The 20409-nt window shown below is 34.9% G+C and overlaps 1 protein-coding gene across 3 annotated transcripts in view; it reads left to right on the top strand.

The window, feature by feature from the left end:
• Positions 1–19117, top strand: part of LOC138315973 (DNA topoisomerase I, mitochondrial-like) — a 44225-nt gene extending 25108 nt beyond the window's left edge. For all 3 annotated transcript variants that reach the window (XM_069257411.1, XM_069257412.1, XM_069257413.1), the window contains 18 exons: positions 993–1771; positions 2146–2234; positions 2542–2647; positions 3092–3183; positions 3438–3553; positions 4082–4203; positions 4511–4633; positions 4828–5015; positions 7696–7759; positions 8151–8231; positions 8599–8742; positions 9111–9365; positions 13675–13789; positions 14089–14216; positions 14441–14535; positions 15029–15107; positions 15978–16048; positions 16279–19117. In XM_069257411.1, coding sequence (XP_069113512.1) covers positions 993–1771; positions 2146–2234; positions 2542–2647; positions 3092–3183; positions 3438–3553; positions 4082–4203; positions 4511–4633; positions 4828–5015; positions 7696–7759; positions 8151–8231; positions 8599–8742; positions 9111–9365; positions 13675–13789; positions 14089–14216; positions 14441–14535; positions 15029–15107; positions 15978–16048; positions 16279–16381 — 2750 coding nt within the window. In that variant the 3' untranslated portion in view covers positions 16382–19117. The remainder of the gene's footprint in view (positions 1–992; positions 1772–2145; positions 2235–2541; positions 2648–3091; positions 3184–3437; positions 3554–4081; positions 4204–4510; positions 4634–4827; positions 5016–7695; positions 7760–8150; positions 8232–8598; positions 8743–9110; positions 9366–13674; positions 13790–14088; positions 14217–14440; positions 14536–15028; positions 15108–15977; positions 16049–16278) is intronic.
• The last annotated feature ends 1292 nt before the right edge of the window (positions 19118–20409 follow it).

The following is a 20409-nucleotide window of genomic DNA, read 5'->3' on the forward strand; positions in this document are numbered from 1 at the left end:
ATGATTCAACTGAGCTCCTGTTCATATCAAAATGAAGAAAAAAACCAGACTAGCTCTAGGTCACAACTTTGATTTGGAACTAACTGATCTTAAATCATGACAATCCATGATTTGCAGGAAAGATCTAATTTCATTGATGAAGATGCCTGTATTTCAATCCTATTATACCCTTATTCTTTTTAATATATCTGTTTAATTCATTGAATTAACATTCAACAGTTTAACATTTTTCACAATTATGTATAATGAAGCAATAAACTTAATTTTCATTTCAACATACCTACTAATTTTAGAAAAGTTCAGACCTGTTTATACAGTAATAATCAAAATATATAAAGAGAAAAAAAAGTAAAGGGGAAAAAAATTGAAATTAAATATTTATCGATTTAAATTTATTTAGTATTATTAATTTTATCATTGTACCAACATTTAGTCTAAAATTTAAGATTTACACAAAAATTCTGGAAAAATAATTTCCTTTCCATTTACATATGTATGTATGTAGATATGTCTAGGATTGGCGGATTTAATTATAACAGTATGGAAATGTCTGAAAAAAATCTGAATTTGTCGATTTTTTTGAAGGTGCGCTGCAATTAATTTTTCACTTTTTTCTCAACGAATTACTGATTTATTTGGTGTGGGCTAAAATTAGCATAGTACTTCTAATAATACAAATACAGAAATATTGAGCCTGTATTTACAATTATTGAAACATCCGAATCTCCTACTCTGTTTTTTGCATATTACAGAGTTATTTGCCCTTGCAGGTAGGTATAGATTGTGATGATGTAACAATCAATACCTACCAGCAAATGCAGACAAATCTGAGACAGAATATTTACAGATAAACTTAGTACCAATTAATACAATGGTAAGATTTAAAAAAAATGCTACAGCTGTTTTACTGAAGTTCTAGAAACTTTTCTGAAAGTTTTGTTGTGTTCAGTACTTTTTAAAGATTTAGAAAGGTTCATTGTAATCTGTTTTAGTTGCTGAGATGAAAGCAAAGCTCCAAGAGAACGGTGACATGAGTAACCATATAGAACAGAACGGTCATGCTTCTCCAAAGGAGAGCTCGTCTAAAGAATCCAAACATAGTTCCAGTTCATCTAAGCACCATTCCTCCTCTTCCAAACACGGTTCCTCCAGCTCTAAGCACCACTCAAGCTCGAGCAGCAAACATGGAAGTTCAAGTTCCAGTAAGCATGGAAGTTCTCATCATTCCTCAAGTTCCAGCAAGCACAGTTCAAACTCCTCCAGCAAGCACAAGGATGGCAGTTCTTCATCAAGTAAACATGGAAGCTCCTCCTCGTCTAGCAAGCACAGGGAAGGGAGCTCTTCTAGTAAACACAGAGATGGACATCATTCAAGCTCGTCCAGCAGCAAACATAGAGATGGATCAAGTCACAGCAGCAGCAAACACAAAGATGGTTCAAGTCATAGTAGTAGCAAACACCGAGATGGCCACAGCAGCAGCAGCAAGCATAGAGATAGTTCAAGCAAACATAAAGATGGCTCTGGCAGCAGCAAGCATGGCTCTTCAAGCAGTCACTCGAAGGACAAGCATAGCTCTTCGAGCAAATCAAAGGAGCACTCCAGCAGTTCAGAGAAGCCTGAGGGATCTGAATCCTCGCCTCCAAAAGCAGTTAAAAATGAGCCCCAGTCTCCTGTAAAGAAAGAACCTGAGTCTCCAAAAAAATCTCCTGTGAAGTCGTCTCCGGAAAAGTGTGTAAAGGACGAACCAATGAGTGACGATGATGTGCCACTGGTAAGACTGGCCTGCCTATTTCATGTTTTTAATAATCGATTGATTTTTTGTTACTAAAGCTATTTTTAGCTCTTAACCTCTTTAAAAGTTTACTTTTCAATTTAGAATAACATTCATGCTTTTTATGAAGCTTCTCTCATGAAGATATGGTATTAAAAGGTTTATTGGTCCCGGCAAATATATTGCCTGGTTTACTTGTAATTCATTGAACTTTATGGGTTGTACAATGATCTTGACAAACAAAACTTGTGAGTCCTCAAAATTTGGTATGATTAAAGGGAAAGAAAAATTTAAGACAGAAGTATCAGTGAAATTATTCATTTCTTTTTGATACATATGAGTTCTTGTATTATTGATTTTGATGCTTTTCGCAGTCTAAAAGGATGGAAAAAACACCTAAACCTGCTCCAAAGAGGGCACTGGAAGAGGAATCTGATGATGAAGATGTACCTCTATCTTCAAGGTATCCTATATATATATAGAAGATCTACCTAAATTTTGCTAAATGAACTTGATATGTTTATGTATTTTCTCAATCTGGTTTAGCTGTTCTTGATTTTTTGTGGGATTTTTCAGCTGAGTCTAAAACATCAATTTTCAAAATTTGTTTGATGTGTTATCTGAAATTTTTTTAAGAATCTACAGGAATAACATAAAACTAGGACTTGTGAGACTCCACACGAGTCTCGAAAATTTATTTTTGCTTATAAAAATGAACGAAAGAAAAATTAATTGTTCTCTATCCATTTGTCATGATTTTTTTATTGAAGGATGAAGAAGGGGAAAAAAGAAAGCAAACCAGAGAAACCCATAAAAGAAGAGAAACCTGCTAAAAAGAGAAAGTCTGAGCCAGAATCTGAGGATGAAAAACCGTTGGTATGTTTCACAGCAATGGCTACTTATTGCAATCTTCTCTTTGTTTTAAATCTCAACCTTTATATAAGGCCAGAAAAAAAATGTCTGTTTAGGGTTACATTGGCAAAAAAATAGGGTCGGTAGGTTTTTTTTTTCAGAGTCTTTCATTCTAAAGTAATGGCCGGAACCGAAATCTGAGGAAAAAAAAATCCCAACTTTAATTTTTATTTTTTGTAGAAAAATGGGGGGGGGAGTATGGTCTGTCGGGTTACTCTAAACAGACATATTTTTTTTTTTTGGCCTTATCAAGTGAATTGTAGTTTAAGTTTCATTGATGTTTAGTATTTGAGGAAAGATTGGTTATAATACAAAGCTTACCAATTTCATTTGTGAATGGCAAGTTTCTATATAGGTTCATTAAAACCTGAAATAAGTGTGTGTGTGTGTGTATTTTGATGTTAAAAGAAAAAGAAGAAGAAAGAACAACCAAAGCAGTCGCCACAAAAGTCTCCCCAGAAGGGAAAGAAGAAAACTGAGGAAACAGAAGTCTGGAGATGGTGAGTATTGATCAATACAAGGGCATAAATTACCATATCTAAATCATGCCCATAATCACTCAAATGTATGTTGTTGAACCATGTAATAGATATATCAGTATAGTAAAAAAAACTTGAAAGGTTTTTGTATATTTTCATGACTATATTCAATTATGGCAAGTGTGAAATTATCAACTTGCCAAATTGCAATACCACATAAAATAACCAATTGATTGTAAAGCATTATATTTCATGATTACCTCCCTTTTCACTAGGTGGGAAGAGGAACGACGCGATGACGGACAGAAATGGAATTTCTTGGAGCACAAAGGGCCTGTATTTGCTCCAGACTATGAGCCTGTTCCCAGTGATGTCAAGTTTTACTATGATGGTGAGGAATATACAGTCACTTTATTGGGCAAATGTGATGATGTGAATGGAGAATTACTAAACTGGTTTATTCAAACGAGTTTCTTGAATTTGCTGATGTCTAATAAATAATCAAATTGCAATTCTTTATATTAAATTAAGTTGATCAGGAATTTTTAGCTCACCTAGTCAAAAGGACCAAGGTGAGCTTATGGAATACCACGGTTCTGTCCGTCAACAATCGACTTCTTCTCCATAACCACTTGTTGGAATTTAACAAAATTTGACTGGTAGCATCCCTATGCAGTACTGACTGAAAATTGTACAAATGGTCGGGATGACCCCCCAGGGGCCTAAGAGGCAGCGCCAAAAATAGTCTATTTGGCTATAAATGACTTCTCTGATACTAGGCATGGTACTGCACTCATAAAGCAATGATAGCATCCTTATAGGGTGGGGATTCAAAATTGTACAAATGGTTGGGGTGACCCTCTTGTTTATATGCAAAATCAAATGTAATTTCATTGCTATAAATCATTGTTGTTCACAGGTAAAGTAATGAAATTGAGCCCTGAGGCTGAAGAAGTGGCAACTTTTTATGCTAGAATGTTGGACCATGACTACACAACAAGGGATGTCTTCAACAAAAATTTCTTGAAGGACTGGAGGAAGGTAAGGCATTCAGGACCTTAAGTAATGTTTTATCATAACTACACATAAACCAGAGATCTGAAATATCAATTGGGAAATTTAGCTACCAATTGGTCATTTTCAATTGCAAATGAGGCCCCAAAATGCCTTACAGAAGAGGCCATGGCCTTAGTGTTGAATTTTGGTAACTTCAAATCATTTGGTGCAAGTTAAAATTAATACATCAACACTTCTTGTGAAAGATCGATCCAATCAACAAAATTCTTTATTTAGAAATAAGATTGGTTACATTTGCATTAGGATGAACATGGCACTTTTCTGTTCCTAGATGATGACGTCCGAGGAAAAAGAGGTGATTAAGGATTTATCAAAGTGTAACTTTACAGAAATGGACAAATACTTCAAAATGAAGACAGAAGAGAGGAAAGCCATGACAAAGGAGGAAAAGCTGGTAAGATGGGTGTTCATAAAATTTACTTAAAGTTCACTAAAGCTGTCTTTCATAGTAAGACTTTTACATTTAAGTTGTCTAATTTAATTTTAATCATGCTTTTCAAATTATACAATTAACAGATTTTAACATTTTGTCTACTTTTAACAACATAATTGATAGTGGCATAATCTAAATCTCTGGCATTTTTCCAGGTAATCAAAAACAAAAATGCAGAGATACAAGAAGAGTATGGCTTTTGTACCATGGATGGCCACAAGGAAAAGATTGGAAACTTCCGTATTGAACCTCCAGGTCTGTTTCGAGGACGTGGTGACCATCCCAAACAGGGCATGCTGAAGCGCAGGACCATGCCTGAAGATGTCATTATCAACTGTGCCAAGTAGGTCATGGTTTATGTAGACTTTGTTGTTTACATGATTAAATAGATTGTTTCTACCTAGGTTCAATTTGTTATATATAGATTGACTTAATAAAATTTCTATAAAATGTTGCAATTGACAATTAAAACATCCATTGTTTTTAAGCGTTTAATGCCCGTGTTGCTTAAGAGTAGATTACTATCTTGATTTCCATTGGATTTAGGTTAGAAATCTAGAAACACTACACATTTTGCATTTTATTGGCTGTTCCAACAATATCCAGACCTATTGGTTAACTTACTGCTATCTGTTCCAACAATATCCAGACCTAATGGTTAACTTACTGCTATCTGTTCCAACAATATCCAGACCTATTGGTTAACTTACTGCCATCTGTTCCAACAATATCCAGACCTATATCCAGACCTATTGGTTAACTTACTGCTATCTGTTCCAACAATATCCAGACCTATTGGTTAACTTACTGCTATCTGTTCCAACAATATCCAGACCTATTGGTAAACTTACTGCTATCTGTTCCAACAATATCCAGACCTATTGGTTAACTTACTGCTATCTGTTCCAACAATATTCAGACCTATTGGTTAACTTACTGCTATCTGTTCCAACAATATCCAGACCTATTGGTTAACTTACTGCTATCTGTTCCAACAATATCCAGACCTATTGGTTAACTTACTGCTATCTGTTCCAACAATATCCAGACCTATTGGTTAACTTACTGCTATCTGTTCCAACAATATTCAGACCTATTGGTTAACTTACTGCTATCTGTTCCAACAATATCCAGACCTATTGGTTAACTTACTGCCATCTGTTCCAACAATATCCAGACCTATTGGTTAACTTACTGCTATCTGTTCCAACAATATCCAGACCTATTGGTTAACTTACTGCCATCTGTTCCAACAATATCCAGACCTATTGGTTAACTTACTGCTATCTGTTCTAACAATATCCAGACCTATTGGTTAACTTACTGCTATCTGTTCCAACAATATCCAGACCTATTGGTTAACTTACTGCTATCTGTTCCAACAATATCCAGACCTATTGGTAAACTTACTGCTATCTGTTCCAACAATATCCAGACCTATTGGTAAACTAACTGCCATCTGTTCCAACAATATCCAGACCTATTGGTTAACTTACTGCTATCTGTTCCAACAATATCCAGACCTATTGGTTAACTTACTGCTATCTGTTCCAACAATATCCAGACCTATTGGTTAACTTACTGCTATCTGTTCCAACAATATCCAGACCTATTGGTTAACTTACTGCTATCTGTTCCAACAATATCCAGACCTATTGGTAAACTAACTGCCATCTGTTCCAACAATATCCAGACCTATTGGTTAACTTACTGCTATCTGTTCCAACAATATCCAGACCTATTGGTTAACTTACTGCTATCTGTTCCAACAATATCCAGACCTATTGGTAAACTAACTGCTATCTGTTCCAACAATATCCAGACCTATTGGTTAACTTACTGCCATCTGTTCCAACAATATCCAGACCTATTGGTTAACTTACTGCTATCTGTTCCAACAATATCCAGACCTATTGGTTAACTAACTGCTATCTGTTCCAACAATATCCAGACCTATTGGTTAACTTACTGCTATCTGTTCCAACAATATCCAGACCTATTGGTTAACTTACTGCTATCTGTTCCAACAATATCCAGACCTATTGGTTAACTTACTGCTATCTGTTCCAACAATATCCAGACCTATTGGTTAACTTACTGCCATCTGTTCCAACAATATCCAGACCTATTGGTTAACTTACTGCTATCTGTTCCAACAATATCCAGACCTATTGGTAAACTAACTGCTATCTGTTCCAACAATATCCAGACCTATTGGTTAACTTACTGCCATCTGTTCCAACAATATCCAGACCTATTGGTTAACTTACTGCTATCTGTTCCAACAATATCCAGACCTATTGGTTAACTTACTGCTATCTGTTCCAACAATATCCAGACCTATTGGTTAACTTACTGCCATCTGTTCCAACAATATCCAGACCTATTGGTTAACTTACTGCCATCTGTTCCAACAATATCCAGACCTATTGGTTAACTTACTGCTATCTGTTCCAACAATATCCAGACCTATTGGTTACTTACTGCATCTGTTCCAACAATATCCAGACCTATTGGTTAACTTACTGCCATCTGTTCCAACATATCCAGACCTATTGGTTAACTTACTGCCATCTGTTCCAACAATATCCAGACCTATTGGTTAACTAACTGCTATCTGTTCTAACAATATCCAGACCTATTGGTAAACTAACTGCTATCTGTTCTAACAATATCCAGACCTATTGGTAAACTAACTGCTATCTGTTCTAACAATATCCAGACCTATTGGTAAACTAACTGCTATCTGTTCTAACAATATCCAGACCTATTGGTTAACTAACTGCCATCTGTTCCAACAATATCCAGACCTATTGGTTAACTTACTGCCATCCGAATGAAAGCTTTACAGATAATAACTGATTGTTGATTATGTAGACATTGTCTTTATCAATGGGATAGAGTATAATAGTGGTTCACCGTTCAGTGTTTGAGCGTTGCCAGTACTTGAAATTTAGGAAATGTGAACAACCTTCAATTTTACAACAATTTTTACAAATTCACTGGTAATCATGATATTGCAGGAACTCCAATGTTCCTCAGCCCCCTAAAGGCCACAAGTGGAAAGAAGTTCGCCATGACAACAAGGTAAGGTGCAAGTTGGAAAGAATTACTCTTAATATAATGCATCTGCTTTGTTGGTAATCAGTTAAAGATATGAACACATTGAAATTGTAATACAGATAAATGGGAAACAAATGTGTTAAATTTCCCGGAAATGAAGTCTCTTACATCTTGTATACATGTATATATATTATTGATGTTGTTCACCGATATCTTGCATGTATGTAAGATTGTAGTGTGTAACTAAATGTACCAACTTCAGTAATAACAAAACTGCATTAGATTTAGATTTAAACTGTTAAAAGTACACATTCAATATAAAAACATCTAGGATAAGATTACTGTTAAAATCTCGACCTTGACTATGATGTCCTTGTGTGTATGGTATAGTATGCCTGTTCTCTGTCATTTACAGGTATCTTGGCTAGCCTGCTGGAATGAAAATGTACAAGGCCAGACCAAGTATGTCATGTTGAATGCAGCTTCAAGACTCAAGGCTAGTATTGTCATTGATGTTCAACAATATTATATAATTTTAAGAAGAATACAGATCTTTTATATAAGATTAAGAATTTGGAGAACAATATTTAGATTAAATTTAAACAATATTTTGTTCAAGTAAACAGAGATAAATTTTGTGGATTTAAGTAATGTCTTGCCCACAAACAGTTGGTTTACTGTAATTTAATGTATCAGATTGTACTAGATAATTTGAAATTTCATTATTTACAGTTCATGAAAATAAATATTACCACAATAATGAGAGAGGATTTAACCTCAGACACTTCTGGTAGCAACTTTGATATTGGAATCGCTAATAAAAGAATGTCTGTACTAATATTTGACTTTGCTTTGACTAACAGGGTGAGAAAGATTGGCAGAAGTACGAGACTGCAAGGAAACTTCACAAATGTGTTGACAAGATTCGTCACAATTACATGGAGGACTGGAAATCGAAGGAGATGAGGATCCGCCAGAGGGCTGTGGCCATGTACTTTATTGATAAGGTAAGGAGTTATACAGTATATCTAGTATCACAGAATCAAAGGCAAATAGACGCAAAACAATAATTAATAGGGTCTGGATTTAGTAATGTATATTATATATATCAATGGAGTGCAATTTCGACAGAAAATTTAAATCTGTGATTTTTTAAAAAGACTTCTACAAAGACTTGATTGATCTTTAACTATTATTTTGTAACTTCATTCAAAATTTTAATGCACTGTATCATGACTGAGTGAAATCTTACTAAATTTTGCTTTCTGAATGAAAGTATTTAAAGAAGAAGTAGTATCTTGTTATGATTTCAAAAAATACCTTTTTAACAGTGGCTATGTTTAAAATTTAGTTTTGGTTTATTTGCTTTGAATAGCTTGCCTTGAGAGCTGGTAATGAGAAAGAAGAAGGAGAAACTGCAGACACAGTTGGTTGCTGTTCTTTGCGTGTAGAGCATCTCAAGACCCATGAGAAATATGAAGATCAAGAAAATGTGGTAGAGTTTGACTTCTTAGGTAAAGATTCCATCCGCTACTACAACAGAGTGACAGTGGAGAAGAGAGTCTTCAAGAATCTTCAGCTGTTCATGGACAACAAACAGCCAGGCGATGACCTGTTTGATAGACTGAATGTAAGTAATGTAAATGTAGTCAAAGACTTGAAAAATCTGGAAACTAAATATTTATGGAAATGTAATAGTTTGCTGCACATACAGTAAAACATGGATAAGTCAAAGTCAGCTGGACCAGGCAAAATATTCGACTTATCCGATGGTTCGACTCATTCGTGTTTTACTGTTTACGAAGACATTGACATTTAAGTTGTACTGTCTGTACCAACTGTTTCCAGGTTGGCCTTTACACACATATTGGTTTAAGACAGGCAATGAATACGGTAAACCTCCGGTTAATTCGAACCGCCGGATAGTTCGAACACGCAATTTTTTCCAGAAAAACAGTAATTTTTAGCTCGCCTATTCGAAAAATAGGGGGAGCTAATGTAGTCACCCCGGCGTCGGCGTCGGCGTCAGCGTTGGCGTCCCATTTAACGTTAAAGTTTTTGAGCAAGTTTCTATTTTGTCTATTGTTTAAGCTTAAGTCATCATAAATGTTTATTATTTTATTTTCCTAATGTGTATGGATGCTGAACGTGATAATACAACCAATTGGGGGCCCTTTAGGGGTTTTTGAGTCTGTTAACCCTTCAAGCTCTTGTCGCGCCGGTGAAAATGGGCCGTCAGTGCTGGTCGCGACTAAAGTCGTATTTTAACAGTGCCATGTTTCAATCATTCCGGAAGTACATTAAAGTCAAAGGTGTTACAAAGACCGTTACTGATTGGTTCAGTAGGATTATAGCAACCAATCACATAAGCCATAACATGAGTAATACACTAGTTTGACCTTAAATAGCATGGTTGAGTAATTTAATATTACCTGTGTAAACAACAATGGCAGACGCAGCTGATTCTGATTATTGCGATGATGGATTGGAGTTTGTAATGCATATTTTTGATTCCGATTCTGAGGATGATGTCAACGATTTTGAAGGATTTAATTAAGAAGATATAGAAGGGTATAACACGTTACCAATGACAGATTTTCGGCCTGATCATGATATAGAAACGGCCGCTGACATTGGCGATGACTGGCAAGCTCCAGGTAAAGATGAAGGCCCATTCGTCGCCCCCTTCACGAGCAAAAGTCGCCTAAATGTAGAGATGAATAATGATGACCCTATTGATTTTTTCAAACTCTTTTTTGACGATTCTTTAATCGACTTAATATGTCATGAAACAAACAATTATGCCGGTCAAAAACTCACTACCGGCCAGCTGAAGGAGCACAGTAGGTTGAAGAAATGGCGTCCCGTGACGACGGATGAAATGAAAGGGTTTTTTTCTTTGACTTTATCTATGGGACTGGTTCAGAAGCAAGATATCGACGCCTATTGGTGCACTAATGACTTCATACTTACTCCATTTTTTGGGAAGAATATGTGTAGGGACAGATATCTCGCCATTCTCTCCTCCATTTTTTGGGAAGAATATGTGTAGGGACAGATATCTCACCATTCTCTCCAATTTACACCTGGTTGACAATGATACGCCAGGTTTGACACGCGATTTATTATACAAAGTTAGACCATTTATAGACATTCTGATGGATAGATTTCCTGATGTATACAGTCCTGGACAAGAGCTCAGTTTTGATGAAGCCACTTGTCCATGGAAAGGAAGATTGAAATTTCGTGTATATAATCCTGCCAAGCCAACCAAATTTGGGATAAAGTTCTACCAGTTGTGTGAATCTACATCAGGTTATTGTTTGGGTTTTGATATCTATACTGGTGATCATGCGAGATCATGTACAACATTCTGTGATGCTTTAGACTTAGCTGATGATCTTTCTATCACTACAAAAACAGTGTTGGGGGTGATTATTCGATGTGGACTACTTGAAAAAGGTCACCATGTTACATGGATAATTTCTACTCATCACCAGAGTTGTTTGACACGCTTGAATTATATGGTACCTATTCCTGTGGAACACCGAGATCAAATAGAAAGGGAGTTCCAGAGGCTATAAAGAAAAGTAGACCAAAACTAAAAAAAGGTTAAATTGTATCTAGAATGAAGGACAATTTATTGTGTATCCGTTATCATGACAAAAGCTATGTGGTCATGCTAACAAATATACATGAACCACAGGTGTGTGTTTTAGACAAAATCGATCATAGGGCTGAAACGATTAGTCGAATAATCGGAGGCGATTAGATTAATGAAGCTAATCGCTGATAATCGATTAAATATTTTATTAATCGTTAATCGTAACATGCATAGCAAGTGCATTGTAAGCTGACTAAACACGTTGACAGATCATGGATTTCTGAGTAAGCCATTCCGACTGGAGTTTTATCTCTTTATGTACTGTACAGTACATGTTTTGAACTCAACAAAGCATATATGATGTGAGAAATACTTGTTAAATTACGTCTCTGTGGAAGTTAAAGTCATTAATCAATGAAAAAGTGGATGTCATGAGAAAGCTTGCAACACGCTGTTCGCCAATTTTCACTAGCGGTCGACTCCATGTTGTTACGTCAAGGAGGCCTAATCGCCGCCGGGGCGCTCGGGAGCGGAAGGAGCAGTAATCTTGAACATTTAAACTTTACTATTGCATGTGTTTATCATATAAAAAGAATGTATTTGTTCATAGTTTAATTGAAGATAAGAGTTGTTGATTTGTTTTATTTTTTTGATCACGGAAATAAAAAAGTTCATTGACGAAAAATTGGTCATGTCGCTCCGTGGCGATCCAGATTTGGTTGATTAGGACAGCGGGTTAGCAGACTTGATTTAGAAGACGATACAGGAACGGAATTCAGAGCTTATTTGGGATAAAATACGTTTGTTTTGTCAATAAATCTATTCTTATTTGTTGGTAGGCTTATATTATATAAGGCATGTCCTCTGTCATATTGTACAGTAGGTGTTATTATCAAAACATGTCGGACGTTTTCAGTAGTCAGTAGTGAAACAATATAGTTGCCTTCAATTCAAACGATTAATCGATTAGTAATCGATTACATGTGACCGAATAATCGAATACAAAAATTACCAATCGTTTCAGCCCTAATCGATCATGCAACAAAATTACCTGTATTGAAGCCCTAATGTATTCAAAGATACTGTCAATTTATGGGCGGCGTGGATTTATCAGATCAGGTATCATCATATTACTCATGTCTACGTAAAACTCTAAAATGGTAAAAAAACTGGTTTTTTCACCTGATGAATCTATGCATTGTAAATAGTTATATTCTGTATTCAAAATTTTCCACGGAGTCAAAAAAGTAAAATCACCAAGAATTCATACTGGCAGTAGCAGAGAGTTTGCTGGGGGAAGGCAATGGAGCACCCAAACCTGCACGTCGTGGTCGCAAGGCTGGAGACATACCAGAGAGGCTCACTGGTAGACATTTCCCTGAGCACATACCTGCAAAACCTGGAGCCAAAAGTAAACATCCAGCGCGAGACTGTTATGTGTGTAATGCATCTAAGAAAAAAAGAATTCAGGAAAAGTTGAAGCGTACACAGACTGTTTTTACAATTGTTCGACAGATAGCACCATTACTGCTGCATTGAGAAAGTGAAGGTCGCAGCAATTGAACCATAGTTTGTTTATCGTGTACATGCTACTTTCAAATTGTTTTTAGAAGAAATAGATAATTTCATATCATTACATCAATTTTTGTATGAATAAAGATTTCATTGACCTTGTTCATATATAAAACTTGTGTTTACCGTAGATTATTGTTTATTTTTCCTCCTATGTACCGTTGGCCATGTACATACTCGCAAATCATGATGGTTTGAAGATGCTATGCTTTATTATACCAATGTACACTATGTATTTTGCCTATACCTGTGCACAGGTGTGTGTAAACAAGAGACTTTAGATTTTGATCGAACAATGACGTTCGTTATCACTTTTATGGTTGATCAGTCATGTTCAGTCAATCAAACTGATCAAGACATTGACTTTTACCTGAGACATCGTGATGCCGGAATGTTCAACACAAAAAAGGAAATTTGTATATTTTAGAAGTAAGGGACGGCAAAATGTATTCAATTCAACCACAGTATTCGATTCTACCGTGTTCGATTCATCCGTGCTTTACATACTGATATAAAGAAGGTAAAAAATCGGGACCTATTGAAACATTTGACTCATTCGATGTATTTGATTCAACCGTGATCAACACAAGTGAGTTTTACTGTACCTGAAATAGTTCTGTAAACATTAACTGATACCATTTAAAAAAAATATATTACCCTATAACTAACAATTGATTAAAATTTGAACAAATTATATGCAAAATGGTATTTATATGGAGACGGTAACAAATGCTACATGTTGTAAATTATTTTTCTCCTGTAGACAACCATCCTGAACAAACATTTACATGACTTGATGGACGGACTGACAGCCAAGGTGTTCCGTACCTTCAATGCCTCTCGCACACTTCAGGAACAACTTAACCGATTGACAGAAGGTAAAAAGCATATTGCAATGTGAATAAAACCTCAACCTTTAAATATTCGCCTTATATAACTATCATTTTTCTTAATAACTTGTAATCTGCTGATGAAAAACATTTTATTTTATTTATGGAAAAATCACAATAATTTCATAACGAACAATACACACTTGTTATACATTTGGATCATTTTACTTTCTAGTACAATAAGATATTTCTAGAATTTGTTTTGATGAGTCATTGTTTTACACCATTTGTAGTTGCCATATTGCCTTTACAATGTAGTTTTAACACAGCTTTATTAACTGTTGTAGAGGAAGATCCAGTTCCAGCTAAGCTACTGTCCTATAACCGAGCCAACAGAGCGGTAGCTGTACTGTGTAACCATCAAAGAGCTGTACCCAAAAACTTCAGCAAACAGATGGAGAACCTGCAAAACAAGGTCAGTATTGATGCTTCAACATGCTAGCACTATAAACTCAAAATCTCAGGTTAACAAATGGAGAAACTGAAAAACAGGTTAGTTAAGTTACCTTAAAGTAAGTTAGCTCTCTAAATTTAGTATTGAATTATTTATCAGAAACATGCACAAGAATACAACCTTTATTGAGGAATATCTTAGCATTTGCTTGATGGTGGTTCATTGTCATTGATTTATGTTGTTAGATTGACGCCAAGAAGGATGCCATACGGGAGGCCAAAAAGCAGCTTAAGACAGCCAAGAACAACTTCAAGGCAGCCAAGTCAGACAAGAACAAAAAGTAGGTAGAAATAGACAGGAAGAAGTTATCTCCCCTGATAATATTTAATGCTTTGTTTGCTTATATAATATATTCACTCCTATATTAGACCAGATATCCATTGGATTAAAACTTTGTCTTACAACTAAAACTTGCCACTGAATATTGTTATTAGGTATCAGATATTCAAGGGGCTGATATATAGTGTGGAGGCGGGGCATTCCTTCAGTGAATCCCTGTTTTTTCGTTGTATTGAAATGAGTACTTTATTTTGATACGAACGGAAGTGCCTAGTGTATATTAATATAATTAAGCAGATAATGCTCTACTCATGTGTGACCAGGATTGGCAAATAATCATAGTTTTCAATATGTATATACGTGAACAAAATGTCTCTCTGGTTTTACACAATATGTATATACGTGAACAAAATGTCTCTCTGGTTTTACACAATATGTATATACGTGAACAAAATGTCTCTCTGGTTTTACACAATATGTTGGCTGTTTAACAGAGTGATGGACATGAAGAAGAAAGGAGTGGCTCGACTTGAAGATCAACTTGTCAAATTGCAGGTGCAAGCTACAGACAAGGTACTTCAATTCTTCCTTCTCATTAAATTAAATTAATTATATATTTATGTAAGATGTACCAGGCATATTATATAGACACGTGGTATAAACTCTGTACGCATTCTGATTGGCTGGTACAGTGAACTTTGTGTGAACTACTTATTTCTCAATACCACGTCATCATTAGTCAACATCATTGATAATCGAGTGACGTCATGTTATCTTGTGGGAGCCACTTGACATCAAAACTGCCATAGGAAAGCATACCGTATGTGTCGTGGTCATTCAGTCAAAATAGGACTTTTTTATATATGGTATAATAATCTGTGTCGCTCTTTTTGATGGAAAATGCATAAAATATTTTGCACTCCTTGTTGTATAAAACGAAAATTGTATACAAAGTGTATATTTGCTTTTAAAATTTGATAATAATACACAAATTGAAATAGACTTGTTAAAATATTTGATACCAATCCTATATTATCCTCTTAATTATTACAGAATTGATTGTAACAAGAAGAGCAAAAAACTAAATTGACAATCAAAATAAGTAATATTTTCAATATTCAGTTTGTGTCATGAGCACAAATAGTAAGAGTTATGTCCCCTTATGTTTGCCTACACTCATTTTGACAAATATGTCTTTGGTGCAGTTGTGTTGTATACAAAATGATGTTTCTTACCTAACTTTGGGAATGTTACTGTTTTATCAAATAAAACTTACTAAAAAAGTAAGAAAAATAAATTCTCCAAGTGTGTTATATAACCTTCTGTCTAAAGACTCTGTTTCATCAATTTCTGAAAGGTTTGTTTGTTTGATTAATCAACGTCCTATTAACAGCCAGGGATATATAAGGACAGAATGATTAACTTTGTACATTTATTTTACAGGATGAGAATAAAGAGATCGCCTTGGGCACCTCCAAGTTAAACTATTTGGATCCCAGAATATCCATCGCCTGGTGAGTATGCATTAGTCATACCAAATCATACTATACTAAAATATTGGAATAAAGTCTTATAACAAATTAATAAAAAGAGATAATAAAAAGAATAACGGTGAAAATGTTTAAGTTACCTTCAAATGAATTTATCTAAAAAATTAGATTTTACTATTTTTTCCAAATTATCTTTCAAATAAACTTCGATTGTTTTCAAACATTGACTGAAAAATGTCCCTTGATATTTACAGGTGTAAGAAGTGGGAAGTTCCTATTGAGAAAATCTACAATAAAACCCAGAGGGAGAAATTCAGGTGGGCCATAGATATGGCTGACGAAGACTTTGTGTTTTAACGTTTCACCCGCCATAGAATGCCATTGTGAACATGTAATATCTTGTAATTGTCCTGATGTACACAGAGAGAGGTATGAATGATAGTTTGTAAGTGGTTTAGTGTGTGTGTTCATTATATTGTACCTTGTTTGCTTATTTATCTAGTAGATGTGAAGAGAAATACACTCGACACTTTTAATCCGATGAAATTTAATGAAAAAGTTATTTTGAATTTTAGAAGTTAAAACAAATGAAATGATCTCCATATAAGCTCTTGCATAGCCTGATCTAAAAACCTTTTATTTTGTATTAACTTTCGATTAGTATTTAAAGTTCATGTATCTTATTATTTTTAGAATTTTTATTTCTTTCCACAGTAATGAACTACATCAAGTTTTCTGTATATAAAAAGAATAATATAATTTTCATTTTGTATAATAGCCATTGTATATATGACTAAGATATCACATCTGCCACAGTACAATCAATGGTATCTGTTGAATCTCCTGTCTCAGAGTATAAATCAAATAATGTTTTATCAAGAAAAATAATGTGATTATAAGTTAATTATACTAAGTTTACTGAAACATATACAGATCTCCATATATCTTACTTCTAATATGATTGGGTCAAAGAGATTACCCAAAATATGGCAATGATTAAAAAAATATTAATAACAGAACAGGTAGATCTTAGCAAAAAACTGAAAGACACACAATACCTCGAAGTCTATGTGTCAATTTGTGTGCCAGTTCTTTCATGTACGATACTGTTCCAGATTCCTGTCTTTCATTAATACTCCAGATTGTATTTGATATTATTGGGGCATTAACAAAACCTTAATTATTACAGAAATGTTAAGTGAACAATAATAATCTTTAAGAAGTGTTGCAACTATTGTGTTTATAGAAACGTTTTAAGCAAAGAAAAACATTTTCCAGTCAATGATTTTTGGCTTATGTATCCAGAAAAAGAGCTGGCTAAATACTTAAATTATTTGTGATAATATCAGTTATTCTTGGTGTATAAAGCTGAAGACTTTTAAACTTTTATAATACAATATCATGAAGTGGTCTGTCTGGATTAAATAGTGTGAAGACTTTTTATATCGTAATACATGTTCATTCCGATACCTTGCTGGCACCAGCTGCTTAAGAGGTTATGTACAAACTTTAGAAAACTTGAATGTCGATGTTAATGGTATGGTTGTATCAGGGTTAGGTTTGAAATGGGTAAAGAAGTAGATCAAACTACAAGTCCGGTAGTAAGTTGTTTATTATTCGCTGCATTGTTAAATGCTTGAAGCTTCTGTTGCCTATTACATAATGATGATGCACAAATGTTTTATGATGTTTAAAAGTTTTTTGTTAAACTGTAAATTGCACAAAAGTTGTTTTGAGTCGTGAATTATCATCAGTGGTGCCTATTTGTTATGTTAATTGTACATCACTTCATTTTATGTTTTTTATCATGTGAATTGTTGTATTTTAGATCAGGATTTAATGTTATATCTGTGTTTTAAATGAGCACTGACTGTAACATCTATTTTCATGATCATGCTAACATGGTCTAGTTTTAGTTATAAAAATCCAAAGAAGCTAAAATATCGGTTCAAAATTTTAACATGAATACTGGAGTACTTTTACAACATTTGTTTTTGTTATCCATTTGATGTTATTAACTAGTCCAAACTTTTTATTTTTCCTGTATCACTCAACTGAAGCTCTAAAGATAACAGTCAAAGAGTACACCTGTTACCTGACACAATGTTTTATTCTGAAGCGTCATATTATAATGGAAGCTAATGTTTATATCACAGAAAAAGTTTGGTCACAGTGAGGAAGCTTAAACAAAGGATAATTTTACACTAAGCTTTTTTGTTCTCCATTATTCATGTGTGTGCATGTATTTCTTTGAAATTGTCAATCATCTTGTTGTACTTTAATAAAAACATTGACTTTATTGATGTATATATATTCTTGTCAAATTCCATATCATTTGTCAGTACTATTGAAATATGTTGATGTCATTGCGTTCTGGTATACATATTATCATTTCTATATTTTTCCATTTAAATTCCATGTAAATGAAGAGAAAAAATTATCCAGGAAAAAGTTTTGGGATGTGAATAGTTCTATTTTAGGAAGAAAATAGCTTTTCACTTGCTCTCATTCTTCATAAAATTATCTATTACAATTTTTCCTTAGTTAATAGTCACCACTCATTTGTAAATGAACAGCCCAATGAATCACGTCATCATCCTGATTAGTTTTAATTCCAGGTCAGAATTTGTTGTTTTTATTGCTAGTGTATAATTATATGATGACTCAATTCACTCTGTGAATTAGCAAATCATGTAACAAATATAGGTCCTTACGCTAGGCCTTGTTGTGATGGAATTGAACACATATATATCAATGTAGTACTGTAAAATAGCATTGTATTTTCATCATGAACCGACAATTTAACAAACAAATTTTATTGTACTTTATCATGCTATGAAGTGTCTTTTTAGTAACACCAAGAAAGGTACTGGTAACACATGTACTTGTTTCTCTTCCTACATAATGCAATAATGTACGAAATGCATAATGATGAAGTGTATACACCAAATTGAGATATCTCCCTTGGATTGTGAAAACTGATACTTGTTCTCGGGTTGCTATCCTACACTCTGTGAACAGACCTTACTTCAGTGACCAAACACATCTTTTACAAAAAATTGTAAGGACGTGAATAAAATTCTTGAACTAATATTTTATGTCTTTTATTTGATCACTGAATCTTTAAATGTCCGATACTAACAGCTTGTCATTTAGTAAGCTCTTGTCAGTCCCGTCAACCTGCTAGAGGATATCCTTCGGTTTTCTACCATGTTGTTTCCAAGGCATGAGCAATGTCTAACGACGGACAGACGATTTCTGACAGATGAACGACGCCTGTCTAGAACGGAGTGGAGGCTGGGTATGATTCACTGCTGCCGGCGATAACCACGCGCTTGTCTATTAACTAATGGGACCAAAAACGCCGTTGTAGACGTCAGTGGTTAAAGTTCTTTGATATTTCCAGGATCTCCTAGTAACTGTGACTGAGAAAGTCTGGAACACGTATTACCTGAGGTGATGGTAAACTTCCTGCTGATCAGCGTATCGTAATGGAGTACAGGGACCGATATTGAAGCGAGAACGTTGGTACAACCAACGCATATTGTACCAGTGTAAACCCTGGGTTTTTCATGTTAAACTGATTGGAGATTTGGCAGAAGTGAAAGTGACAGTAAAAATAACCAGACTACAGCGAATGTGTCTCGATTAGTCGAGTAGGTCAACATGAGAAAGAAATACTCTTAAGTAATGATCAAATCAATTGCATCTTCTAATTCTGACACTGACTCAAAAGTGCAAGGAAATGGACGTTTTAGTGAAGACAAGCAAGGAAATGGACGTTTTAGTGAAAGACATACAGACTGCATACATTCTTCAGTACAAGCCGTTATGGTGTTTTAACAGTTAAATTCCGTCACAATGATGATTCCCTGTATGAGATCTCTGACAACGCCTGATTTACACTCGGGAGCACCAGCAAGTGACAGTTTCCCAGGAGGAAAGGCGAAAACAGCGTTCTAGTATTCTTCCAATTTCGCAAGATATCGTCTGGTCTTTGCTCAGAGAGCCAGCTACTTTCCATGGGCTCATGGAAAAGTACAACGAGGAGCATGAACACGGCAAATGAACACAAGTTTCAAGGCATGTCTGATATGGGAATTGTTTGTGAACAATCAGGTTGTATTACTCTTAAGCCAAGGAAATGTTTCAGAGGAGGACGTAGCCACGTACCCACAGATAGCGCAGGGGATAGTAGGCGATAGTAGAAAGCACATGGCAGTAAACGTTACGGAACTATTTTTAAAGTCCGTATGCTATTACCGCCATATATTAACATTATTTGGCATTGTAAAGTGTCTAAATCATTTGAGAAAAAGGGATAAAGAGTTTGCACGAGGTTGATTCTGTTAGAAATTGTCTGATACCTCGACATGTAAATATCC

Source organism: Argopecten irradians, chromosome 2 (genome assembly GCF_041381155.1).
Source record: "Argopecten irradians isolate NY chromosome 2, Ai_NY, whole genome shotgun sequence".
NCBI lineage: Eukaryota > Metazoa > Mollusca > Bivalvia > Pectinida > Pectinidae > Argopecten > Argopecten irradians.